The following is a 13,618-nucleotide window of genomic DNA, read 5'->3' on the forward strand; positions in this document are numbered from 1 at the left end:
GTAGGAGTTGAATCCGTGTCCCCAGAGCATTATCACAGAATTTACAGCGCAGAAGGAGGCCATTCGGCCCATCGAGTCTGCACCTACCTGATATGCCATCAATAAACACACGACGAGTGGTGAACGTAACTGAGGCTTTAATACACTAAGCAGCAAGCCTCCTGGCCTCTGGACCCGAACTGGGTTCGGAGGCGGAGACTTGCCATCTTTATACATAAGCCCGAGGGGAGGAGCCACAGACGGAGCCAGCCTGGGCAAGGCCAGGCATATACAACACAATGCCATACAATGCAATACCGACCTAAGCCCACACCTCCACCCTATCCCCGGAACCCATTAACCCCACCTAACCATTTTTTTTTATTAAGGGGCAATTTAGCACAGCCAGTCCACCTAACCTACACATCTTTGGACTGTGGGAGGAAACCGGAGCACCCGGAGGAAACCCACGCAGACACGGGGGAGAACGTACAGACTCCGCACAGACAGTGACCCAAGCCGGGAATCGAACCGGGGACCCTGGAGCTGTGAAGCGACTGTGCCCCCCTCCCCAATTATCCTGGACTCTGGCATTAGTAGTCAAGTGGCATGACCAGTCCACCATCATCTCCCCATCACCCTCTGGGCCTACTCTCTGAGTCAGTGGCTGGCCTGCCCTCCTTTGCTGTTGCGGACGCTCGTATTTGAGTGCAATTCCAGCTTCCTGCCACAAGGTGACCCCAGCGAGCCACTGAACCAGCAAGCTCCCTCTGGTGGCGGGGAGCAGTTACTGCAGCATCTCGCTCGACTTGAGATAGCTCCTCCTTGAGTGGGGAGCATTGTCATTCTGCAATTAGGACAGCATTCTCTAAATATAATTCGGGCCTATGTGTGTGATGGGGCGTGATGAGGCTGTGCTGGAATTTGGGCGGCACAGTGGTTAGCTCTGCTGCCTCACAGCGCCAGGGACCCGGGTTCGATAGCCGGCTTGGGTCACTGTCTGTGCGGAGTCTGCACGCTCTCACCGTGTGTGCGTGGGTTTCCTCCGGGTGCTCTAGTTTCCTCCCACAGTACAAGAATGTGCGGGTTAGGTGGATTGTCCACGTTAAATTGGCCAGTAGCGTGTCCACAAGTGTGGTTACGGTGATAGGGCGGGGGAGTGGACCGAGGGAGGGTGCTCTATTTGAGGTCCAGTGGATGGGATTAAGATCCCGACCTCAGTGAGGGATGGAATGGATTCCAGGGGGCTGATTGGGCTCTTTCTGTTCCTACAGTCCATAGTGACAGCACCCAGGGCCTGACCTCCTAACCACAGTAAAATGGGTCAGGGAGGCTGGTGGCTATCTCAAGGAAGAAAGAAGTCCCAGAATCTGGGGAATAGAGAGACTCCGCAGCATTTCCTCACATAATCCAGGGAAAGGGGAGGGGAGCAGGGGTGGGGCTTGACGTCTCCTGGAGTCATTTCTGGGTCACAGGTCCAAAGGCCTCTGTGGTCGCCTTGGCATTGAATAATGATGGGCCAAGGGGGCCTCATTCTGTGCTGTTATACTCCATGGCGAACGCTGGGCGCTCCCGCTCTGTCCTTGAAACCCTACCAATCTCTGGTCTCTCCACTCCTCCAATTCTAGCGCCCTCATTTCCTTTTCCCCAGCTGGTCGCTGTGCCTTCAGCTGACCGTGTGGCAGGTTCTGCAATCCCCAACCCCCTGCCCCTCTTTTTTTTTTTACAATTTATTTATTCACAGAATCCCTACAGCGCTGGCGGAAGCCACTCGACCCATCAAGTCTGCACCCACCCTCTGGCCCTACTCCTCCGTAACCCAGTAACCCCACCTAACCTTTGAACACTAAGGGGCAATTTAGCACGGCCAATCCACCTAACCTGCACATCTTTGGACTGTGGGAGGAAAGGGGAGCACCCGGAGGGAACCCACGCAGACACGGGGAGGACGTGCAGACTCCGCACAGACAGTGACCCGAGGTCGGAATCGAACCGGGGCCCCTGGAGCTGCGAGGCAGCAGTGCTAACCACTGTGCTGCCGTGCCGCCAATGAATTCATTCCTAGGATGTGAGCGTCACTGGCAAGGCCGGCATTTGTTGCCCATCCCGAATTGCCCTGAGTGTCTCGCTGGGCAATTTCAGAGGGGCAGTTAAGAGTCGACCGCATTGCTGTAGGATCTGGAGTCAGATGTAGGCCAGACCGGGTAAGGACGGCAGATTTCCTTCCCGCAGGTGAACCAGACGGGTTCTATTATCTCACCCTTATGCCACTTTTAACACTCTTCAGTCCTTAATGCTACCATTAACACCACATGTGACTAATATCCATGGCATCTCCGACCGATCCCTGACCTCCATTTTGTCCCAACACCGCCCCCCCCCCCCCAACTACTATCCATTTTCAGTCTATCGAAGGGTCATCGGGACTCAGAACTCTGTTTCTCTATCCACAGAGAGAGCCAGACCGGCTCAGTTTATCCGGCGATTTCTGTTTCATTTTGGATTTCCAACATCTGCAGTATTTTGATTATATTATATATTAGGCGCTATGTCAATGCAAACTGCTGTTGCTGAGGGCGTCCAACGTCACTTACCAGGCAGATGGCGCACAGCGGGCCCACAAAGCTCCAACGAAAGCCCTTCTCCATGGACAGCCAGCAACTGCAAGAGACAAGACAACCTCCGTGAACGGCCATCGGAACAGACACTTCCCCGAACGGCGTCATGGCGGTTAGCGCTGCTGCCTCACAGCTCCAGAGACACGGGTTCAATTCCGGCCTCGGGTCACTGTCTGTGTGGAGTCTGCACGTTCTCCCCCGTGTCTGCGTGGGTTTCCTCCGGGTGCTCCGGTTTCCTCCCACAGTCCAAAGATGTGCAGGTTAGGTGGACAGGCCGTGCTAAATTGCCCCTTAGTGTCCAAAGGTTAGGTGAGGTAACTGGGTTACGGGGCTAGGGTAGAGCTTGGGGTTACTTAAGATGCTCTTTCAAGGGCTGATATAGGTTAGATGGGCCGAATGACCTCCTTCTACACTGTAAACTCTAGGATTCTATGATGCCCCTTTTACTCCCTCCCTTTCTACCTTCCCACAAACCTCTTTCCACCCTCCCAGTGCTCAGGTTGCCAACCATCTAAAGATCAGCCTGGCGCAGTGATGGGCACCCTCGGATAGTGAGTGGACTGCATGAGTGACCCTCCTCTATCTCAGTGGGCTGGAAAATTTAAATCGCGGCTTGTTCACTAACCTTGACCCCATGAATAAGATTAAAGACATTTAATACAGGCCGAATATTTCATGACGAGTTGTAGAAAATGTTCAATTATTTATATATTACTAGAACTGTCATGAAGTGGTAAAAGCAACAGAAATATTTACACTGTGGACGCAGAGCGAGCGCACGGCTCTCTCACGGTCAGCGTTGTGAGCGGTCAGCGCTCACCTCGCTTCTCTTGCTCTACGTGGGAATCGCCAGACCGATAGGAAAAAAAACTACGCGGGCGGAAATCAGCGGAATGTGGCGACTGTGCCCGTGGGCAACGGTCAACAAAATGTCTCATGGGGGGCCACACTCAGAACCCAGATGGGGCCGCATGTGGCCCCCCCTCAACCAGGCCGCAGGTCGTCCACCGCTGGCCTGGCCTCTCCAAGAATTAAGCATTAATCAGAGGAATAATAAATAACAATAATTGATTGTACTTTTTTTTTTACATCAGAAAGGAAAACGGCGCCATCTTCTGTTTGGACACTTCAATCGTTATTTTAAAATATTGGCGATCGGGAAAAAGGCAACTTGATTGGACAGGTAATTCAGACAGGTAAACAAGACTCGGCTCGCTATCCAATCGGCATGCGTCAGGATGGACAGACTTAGTGGCCAATGGCAGGAGGTCAACTGATAATAATAATTAATAGGCTTCAATTAAGTTACTATGAAAAGCCCCTAGTCGCCACATTCCGGCACCTGTTCGGGGAGGCTGGTACGGGAATTGAACCCGCGCTGCTGGCCTTGTTCTGCATTGCAAGCCAGCTGTTTAGCCCACTGTGCTAAACCAGCCCCGTGACCTCCGGGATTGTGTCCGACCAGGGTTGGCCACCCTACCCAGGCCACCTGCGACAGTGGCAGTAACACAGTAGGTGAGGCGAGTGAATGGAACTGTCCACCTGCAGAACGGCCCCCGCTGTGGTTGTGGACATTCAGTTCTGCAACTCCAGGATTTCGACAGCAAACGTTAATGGGCTACGGGGGAATAGAGTGTGTGCGTAAAGTCCTTACTGGTGCTCTGAGGCAGGAAGGTTGTGGGTTCGAGTCCCACGGCAGTGACCTCAGCATAAAATCCAGGCTGCTGCTCCCAGTACAGCACTGGGAGTGCTGGGATGCACCATCCTTCAGGTTAAGGTGTCAAACCCAGGGGTCCGTCCGTCTGTCCTCTCAGCTGGATGTAACAGAACGCGTGGCCCTGGCTTTGAAGATGCACAGGGGAAAGTTCCCTGGTGCTCGGCCAGTATATCTGCCTTGACTCAATAACGAAATGAAAAATGAAATGAAAATTGCTTATTGTCACGAGTAGGCTTCAAATGAAGTTCCTGTAAAAAGCCCCTAGTCGCCACATTCCGGCGCCTGTTCGGGGTGGCTGGTACGGGAATTGAACCGTGCTGATGGCCTGCCTTGGTCTGCTTTAAAAGCCAGCTCTTTAGCCCTGTGATTAAAAAAAGATTAATCTGGAATTGACGCTGTGGTATTATCATACATGTAAGAACTGCAGGGGTGAATGAAATGTCTCGATCAGCCACTAGAGGGAGCTAGAGTTCCAAGTATATAAGTCATTGATGCTAAGTCTTGTGGGGAGAGAAGTGAAGCAGTTAGCTAGAGACAGACTGAAGGAAATACAGTGTGAGTGAGAGCAGATCATAGTTTATAACAGTATAGTGATTAGTTGTAGATGAGTGCCGATTATATGCTCATTATCAACTGTGCATTATTTAGGAGTACGTGTTGAATCCAAATTAGTCGTGTTAATAAACTTATAACTTTGTTCAAGTTAAAGATATTTTGTGGTCTTTATGAACACTACGCCAACCATCCTGAATTTAGCCGACACAAAGAACACCACAGACACAATGCTGTTGTGTCATCGTACTGTGCAAAACAATTGGTTCCAGGTCAGAACGTGGTGCACGGTGCAGACTTCAGTAATACCCCCGGTCCAAATGCCGACTTGCGACTGTTATGTTTTATGTAATCTGTTTTCATAGTATTCCTGCAGTGCAGAAGGAGGCCATTCAGCCCATCGAGTTGGTACCGACTCTCTGAAAGAGCATCACAACTAAGCTCACTCCTCTACCCTACCCCCGTAACCCTGCCTAACCTTTGGACACTAAGGGGCAATTTAGCACAGCCAATCCAACTAACCTGCACATCTTTGGACCGTGGGAGGAAACCGGAGCACCCGGAGGGAACCCAAACAGATGTGCAAACTCCACCACAGACAGTGACCCGAGGCCGGAATTGAACCCGGGGCCCCTGGCGCTGAGATGCAGCGGTGCTAACTTCTCAATGGTTAATGAGTGCATACGTGGGCGCAGAGGTGGTGCAACTATGCAGCTTGTGAGTGCACTGGAGGGGGTGCAGAAGAGATTCACCAGGATGCTGCTTGGGCTGCAGCGTTCCAGCTATAAAGAGAGGTTGGTCAGGCTGGGGTTGTTTTCCTTGGAGCAGAGAAGGCTGAGGGGGCACCTGATCGAGGTGTCCAAAATTATGAAGGGACATGGATAGGGTGGGCAGGAAAGAACGTCTCCCCTTAGTAGAGGGGTCAGTAACCAGGGGGTATAGATTTAAGGTGAGAGGAAGGGGATTTAAAGGGGATTTGAGGAAAATCCTTTTCACCCAGAGGGTTGTGGGAGCAGGGCCGGCCCAAGGCACCGGCAACTCGGGCAGTCGCCCGGGGCGCCATGTGCTAAGGGGCGCCAGAGACTCGGGTCCCGCGCATGCGCAGTTGGGGCGGTGCCAACCAGCGCATGCGCGGTGGCCGCCCTCCCCCAGGGCGGCCCCCTCTGCCCCCCCCCCCTCCGGCCGCCCCCCCCCCTCCGGCCGCCCCCCCCTCCGTCCGCCCCCCCCCCTCGGCCCCACCCCCACCCCTCGGGCCCGCCCCCCCGCCTCGGGCCCGCCCCCCCCCCGCCTCGGGCCCCCCCCCCCCGCCTCGGCCCCCCCCCCCCCGCCTCGGCCCCCCCCGCCTCGGGCCCCCCCGCCTCGGGCCCCCCCCGCCTCGGCCCCCCCGCCTCGGGCTCGCCCCCCCCCCCGCCTCGGCCCCGCCCCCCCCACCTCGGCACCCCCCCCGCCCCCCTCGGCCCTGCCCCCCCTCGGCCCCCCAGCCCCCCCCCCCCCCCCGAAGGGCGGCGAAGTTCAGCTTGCCCGGGGCGCCAGCGACCCTAGGGCCGGCGCAGGGTGGGAGTCTGGAACTCACTGCCTGAAAGGCTGGTGGAGGTGGGAACCCTGAAAGCATTCAAGAAGCATTTAGATCAGCACTTGAAAGGCCAAAGCAGACAAGGCTACGGACCATGTGCTGGGAAATGGGATTGGAATGGATAGATGTTTGATGGCTGGTACGGACACGATGGGCTGAACGGCTGTAAACCTCTATGACTCTTCGACTCTTCCATTTATTTTACTTCAACAATTGGGCCAGCGAACAACATGGATTCTGCAATCCCATAATGCACTGGCTTGCAAAGTACAGCAGGCTAAACGCGACAGAGGCTGGAACGTGAATGATGCCAGGTTCCCAGGACGGGAAGCGCCCATCAGGGTTGGACCCAGGGCAAGGAAGGGCAGGGAGGGGGGTGGCGTAAACTGGTGTCGGGCTCACTCACTATTCCCTGGTGCCGTATCCGGATGGGTTTGAGGCCGCCGAGATAATGACGATGATCGCTGGAATGCCGTACGCGACTGGGTAGGTGTACTTCCCTCTGAGGCTCTGGGACAAGAAGACCTTGACCACCATCAGGTAAAGCTGGATCCCTTCCAGAAGCATCCACATGAAGCACGCCAGGAAGAGGTAATGAAGGATTCCAGCAATGGCGCCACACGCAGCCTGGAGGGAGAAACAGTCCCCAAACATCAATCGCCATGTTAAATTGTCCCAGACATTCCCCAGAGGAAAAGAACAGTAAAACTGGTCTGAACTAGAACAAAGAACAAAGGACAAAGAAAAGTACAGCACAGGAACAGGCCCTTCGGCCCTCCAAGCCCGTGCCGACCATGCTGCCCGACTAAACTACAATCTTCTACACTTCCGGGGTCCGAATCCCTCTATTCCCATCCTAATCATGTATTTGTCAAGATGCCCCTTAAACATCACTATCGTCCCTGCTTCCACCACCTCCTCCGGCAGCGAGTTCCAGGCACCCACTACCCTCTGTGTAAAAAAACCTGCCTCGAACATCTCCTCTAAACCTTGCCCCTCGCACCTTAAACCTATGCCCCCTAGTAATTGACCCCTCTACCCTGGGGAAGAGCCTCTGACTATCCACTCTGTCTATGACCCTCATAACTTTGTAGACCTCGATCAGGTCGCCCCTCAACCTGCTTCATTCCAGTGAGAACAAACCGAGTTTATTCAACCTCTCCTGATAGCTAATGCCCTCCACACCAGGCAACATCCTGGTAAATGTCTTCCGCACCCTCTCTAAAGCCTCCACATCCTTCTGGTAGTGTGGCGACCAGAATTGAACACGATACTCCAAGTGTGGCCTAACTAAGGTTCTATACAGCTGCAACATGACTTGCCAATTCTTATACTCAATGCCCCAACCAATGAAGGCAAGCATGCCGTCTGCCTTCTTGACTACCTTATAGTACTGCTCTTGCATACTTTAAAACGGAACGCCAGGAAAACGGGGAAATGGCAAAACTGATCCGAACTGTTTTGTTTTCCTTCTGGGATGGGCTCCATTTTGTGTCGCCTTGTTTTGGTGTAGGAGCCTCAAGATGGAACCAGCAAACCTATTGAACCCCCGCAGTGTTCCTCAATGGTGTGGGTCCAATCGCTGCAATTTGTCGGAAAAGTCTCATCGGTGGCACGCTGTGGGAAGGCGCCAGCCGGTGTGCTGCGGCAGGTGGGAAGGGTCAGCTTTAGATTCTAGTGCCGGAATGTTCTGGCCCTCCGGGATTGACCGGTGCCACCAAAGTTTTGATTGGCTTTCCGGAAAGTCCTGGCCGCCAATCGCGTCAACATCTCTCCAGTGGGAGGTGAGGGAATGGAAGGATTCGGATCACCATCGGCGTGACCTTTACTGCCAAGAGCAGGCAGTGTCAACTTGAGGACAGGACTGGGGTTGTGCTGTGACGTTGATGGCTCCCGCGGTCAACCATCCTCTATCCGTCCGGAGCTATGAAGCTCGCCGGCCCTCAGGTTAACGTCTCAGAGGTGAGGGGGAGGGGGGGGCGGGGGGGGGGAATGACAGAAGAAGAGCGTGGGAAGTAGGAAGACCTGGCCAGGAGGGCTAGAGGGCTAGTCTTACAGAAGGCTGAAGGGCACTCGATGGCGTCCATCCTACTGCACAATGCATTCCATTTCCTGCTCCTCATTTCCAAGGGTGCGTGGAGGGAGACACACCCAGGGCGGCAGGGCGGCACAGTGGCTAGCACTGCTGCCTCACAGCGCCATGGAGTGGGGTTCAATTCCGGCCTCGGGTGACAGTCCGTGTGGACTTTGCACATCCTCTCCGTGTCTGCGTGGGCTTCCTCCGGGTGCTCCGGTTTCCTCCCACAATCCAAAGATGGGCGGGTTAGCTGGATTGGCCAGGCTACAATTGGCCTTTAGTGTCCAAAAGATGAGGAGAGGTACCAAGACAGGGTGTTTGTTCAGCGGGCCGGTGCAGACTCGATGGGGCGAATGGCACTGTAGAGATTCCATGATACAGCGATCTCCGTAGAGGAGATCGACGGATGAAGTGAGTGGGCCAAATGATTCAACGGGGGATGAGAGAATTTGAAGGCCTGAGAGACAAATTGGAGCATTTTCTAAATGGCAGGACACTAGGGACTGGGGCAGTAGAAAAATGAACATCAATCACAGAAGATTCCTGAACCCACTCGAGAGATAAGTGTCAATAGGCCTGTCGCTCAATAGGAACTGTATTACACAGGGGAGAGAATAATGCTTCATTACCCATCATAACTTGCTCCTGACGGGGTGGTGGTCTTGTGGTAAGGTAGCAATGTAATGTAAACGTGGCAACTAGCAATCCAGACTGATGCTCTGGGACAGCGTGGGTTCAGTTCCCACTGTGGCAATGGTGAAGATTTCAATTCACCGAATAAATCTGGAATTATAAAGCCCGGCCCATCAACGCAAAAGCCCACCCGGTTCACTTTAAGGAAGGAAATTTGCGCCCCCCCCACCTCGTTCACATATGTTCTTCAATACCCGGCATCACCCATCTCAAGACACTCGGTTACCGCTCCCATGTATTTTCACTCGGCGAATCTTTCTTCCCCCCCCCCCCCCTTTCTTCAAATTTCTACTTTATAATATTAATTTATTGCTCTATTTCTGAATTTAGTACCAAACAGTGGGTTATTTTGGCGAAAATAATTGTGCCGGTCCGATGCTCACGAACCAATCCCCCCACTTACGATGTTGTTCCGACGGGGAAAGATCTGTTCCGACCCCGTGACGTTTCGGCTTAAGAGGTGGTCTTCGGGAGCCGATTGCGCGACAGGTACGGGGGGGGGGGGGGGGGGGGTCGCCCTGTCCGTCTGAACAGGGACCGCCCAGAATATTAGTGGGTTATAAACTAGCTTCACGGCCATTTGGACAAGTTGAGCGAGTGGGCAGACACATGGCGGATGCAGTGCGATGCGGCCAAACGTCAAGTTCTCCAGTTTGGTGTGAAAAGCGGGAGGGGAAAGTATTATTTAAATGGCGATGGATATACAAAGGGATTTGGGGGTGTACTCGCCACATTCCGGCGCCTGTTCGGGGAGGCTGGCCTTCTTTGTAAAAGGAATTGAGTTCAGAAGAGGGGATGGCTTACGACAGTTGTACAAGGCAGATACACTCCTGGTAGGCAGCGCCGGCCCTAGGGTTGCTGGCGCCCTGGGCAAGCTGAACTTCGGTACCCTTGGGGGGGGGGGCCGAGGGGGGGGGGGGGGGCGGGGCGGGGGTGCGGGGGGGGGGGACCCGAGGGGGGGGGCGGACCCGAGAGGGGGGGCGGGGGGGACTGAGGGGGGGGGGGGCGGACTGAGGGGGCAGGGCGGACTGAGGGGAGGGGGCGGACCGAGGGGGGGCGAGGGGAGCGGACCGAGCGGGGAGGGGCGGACCGAGGGGGGGGCTGCCCTGGGGGAGGGCGGCCACCGCGCATGCGCTGGTTGGCACCTGCCCAACTGCGCATGCGCGGGGCCCGAGTCTCTGGCGCCCCCTAGCACATGGCGCCCCGGGCGACTGCCCGAGTTGCCGGTGCCTTGAGCCGGCCCTGCTGGTAGGCAAGGGAATTAAACGTTTACGGGGGCGGGGGGGCGATGGGAATGTGGAGCTCAAAGCCATGATCAGCCATGATCTTACTGATTGAGGAGCAGCACTCAAGGGGCCGAACGGCCTACTTTTGACCCTATTCCATATGTTTGTACGTTCGTCTTGAACCCTGATTCAATGGGGAAGCAGAGGTGAATGTCCTCCTCCTTCTCCGACATTCCTCAATCACTTCCCAGCTTTGGCTTTGAGGATAAGAGGTTGTCCTCGGCTCACTCTGGCACGCTCTGCCCCGGCCCTTACCTTGTGTCCAGTTGCTGAGAGGCCAATGAGAAAGAGCAGCTCCGCCACAAACAGACACAGGCACAGGTGGGTGTGGATGGCGGTCCGCGGGTTTTGAATGGCTCGGCACTTGATGAAGGTGAGGATCGCAATGAGGAGACACAGCAGGGAGGTAATGATCCCGATGTAAGTAATGGTGGTCAGGCCTGGGCCCTGCACAGTGAGAGAATGAGCAAACCTTAGCCACAATCATGCTGAGAATTTCACTTCTGTTACGAGTAAGGTGACAGTGCTCTAGTAGCCAGGGGGGTCTCGTGGCGCAGTGGTTAGCACCCCTGACTCCGGGCTGGAAGCTCCGGGTTCGACTCCCAATCCCGGGACTGATAGGCTGAGGCAAAACAGGTTGAGCGCCTACCTTCAAAATCCCTCCAGCGCAAACCAATGGCAGATGATAAGAAAGGGGGAGACTCCTGGTCAACCACACTTGATGTGGAGCGACCCCCCCCCCTCCATCCCGTCTCGAGCTATAAGCCCCCAGCAACAGACGAGTGGCCTGGTCCGGGGGGGGGGGGCAAACCTGGCAATGGGGACAGATGGATGTCTTGCACACTATTAGGTGCATTGAGAGAGATACCAGCTGAACAAGCTATGGGCGGCACGGTAGCACAGTGGTTAGCACTGTTGCTTCACAGCGCCTGGGACTCAGGTTCGATTCCCGGCTTGGGTCACTGTCTGTGCGGAGTCTGCACGTTCTCCCCGGTGCCTGCGTGGGTTTCCTCCGGGTGCTCCGGTTTCCTCCCACAAATCCTGAAAGACGTGCTTGTTGGGCGAATTGGACATTCTGAATTCTCACTCAGTGTACCCGAACAGGCGCCGGAATGTGGCAACTAGGGGCTTTTCACAGTAACTTCATTGCAGTGTTAATGTAGGCCCACTTGTGACGCTAATCAAGGTTGTATCTGTATGTTATGTCTGTCAGACCTGCTGAGATGGTCCACTATTTTCTATTTTTGTTTAGGATTCTAGAAGCCATTGTAATTTGCATTTATTTTCATGATCCCTTGCTGTTTGCTTCCGCTTACTTTGCTAATGAGGCCGTTCATTGCACCTTCACTCACACTCCTGAATCAGATGCATGGAATAAACGAGTCCCACCCTTTGAGCTGCGATATCACACTGTGGCCTCGTCCTGTTTTGTCCAGGCCTTGCCAATTCACACAAGCTCTTACCTCCACTTTGTACAGAGCAACTAGCACAGCAAAGCTACTGAGGTGTGTGGACCGACAGGTGGTGTGGGTGTGATTGGATGACACCTTAGTACACCCACTGGTCGACCATTTAGACGTCTTCTTATCCCAATATGCACAGATCGTGTAGTCATCAACATCATTCTCCTGTGAACAACAGGAGAGAATAAAGCTCAAATTCTCACAGTACTCTCTGATATACCCCACACACCTCACTGTAACACTGATATACCCCACACCCCTCACTGTAACACTGATATACCTCACACCCCTCACTGTAACACTGATATACCCCATACCCCTCACTGTAACACTCTCTGATATACCCCACACCCCTCACTGTAACACTGATATACCCCACACCCCTCACTGTAACACTGATATACCCCACACCCCTCACTGTAACACATCCTGATATACCCCACACCCCTCAATGTAACACTGATATACCCCACACCCCTCACTGTAACACTGATATACCCCACACCCCTCACTGTAACACTGATATACCCCACACCCCTCACTGTAACACTGATATACCATACACCCCTCACTGTAACACTGATATATCCCACACCCCTCACTGTAACACTGATATACCCCACACCCCTCACTGTAACACTGATATACCCCACACCCCTCACTGTAACACTGATATACCCCACACCCCTCACTGTAACACTGATATACCCCACACCCCTCACTGTAACACTGATATACCCCACACCCCTCACTGTAACACTGATATACCCCACACCCCTCACTGTAACACTGATATACTCCACACCCCTCACTGTAACACTGATATACCCCACATCCCTCACTGTAACACTGATATACCCCACACCCCTCACTGTAACACTGATATACCCCACGCCCCTCACTGTAACACTCTCTGATATACCCCACACCCCTCACTGTAACACTGATATACCCCACATCCCTCACTGTAACACTGATATACCCCACACCCCTCACTGTAACACTGATATACCCCACATCCCCTCACTGTAACACTAATATACCCACACCCTCACTGTAACACTGATATACCCACGCCCCTCACTGTAACACTCTGATATACCCCACACGCCTCACTGTAACACTCTCTGATATACCCCACACCCCTCACTGTAACACTCTCTGATATACCCCACACCCCTCACTGTAACACTGATATACCCCACACCCCTCACTGTAACACTGATATACCCCACACCCCTCACTGTAACACTGATATACCCCACACCCCTCACTGTAACACTGATATACCCCACACCCCTCACTGTAACACTGATATACCCCACACCCCTCACTGTAACACTGATATACCCCACACCCCTCACTGTAACACTGGTATACCCCCACATCCCTCACTGTAACACTGATATACCCCACACCCCTCACTGTAACACTGATATACCCCACACCCCTCACTGTAACACTGATATACCCCACACCCCTCACTGTAACACTCTCTGATATACCCCACACCCCTCACGGTAACACTGATATACCCCACACCCCTCACTGTAACACTGATATACCCCACACCCCTCACTGTAACACTGATATGCCCCACATCCCACACTACAACACTGCTATACCCCACACCCCTCACTGTAACACTGATATACCCCAC

General features: G+C 54.0%; 1 protein-coding gene across 3 annotated transcripts in view; it reads right to left on the reverse strand.

Moving 5' to 3' along the window:
• Nucleotides 1-13,618, reverse strand: part of LOC119957062 (putative adhesion G protein-coupled receptor E4P) — a 72,715-nt gene that overhangs the window by 11,060 nt on the left and 48,037 nt on the right. For all 3 annotated transcript variants that reach the window (XM_038784691.1, XM_038784690.1, XM_038784689.1), the window contains 4 exons: nt 11,959-12,123; nt 10,751-10,942; nt 6,846-7,066; nt 2,574-2,640 (listed from right to left, as the gene is read on the reverse strand). In XM_038784691.1, the coding sequence (XP_038640619.1) occupies nt 2,574-2,640; nt 6,846-7,066; nt 10,751-10,942; nt 11,959-12,123 (645 nt within the window). The remainder of the gene's footprint in view (nt 1-2,573; nt 2,641-6,845; nt 7,067-10,750; nt 10,943-11,958; nt 12,124-13,618) is intronic.

Source organism: Scyliorhinus canicula, chromosome 25 (genome assembly GCF_902713615.1).
Source record: "Scyliorhinus canicula chromosome 25, sScyCan1.1, whole genome shotgun sequence".
Taxonomy (NCBI): domain Eukaryota; kingdom Metazoa; phylum Chordata; class Chondrichthyes; order Carcharhiniformes; family Scyliorhinidae; genus Scyliorhinus; species Scyliorhinus canicula.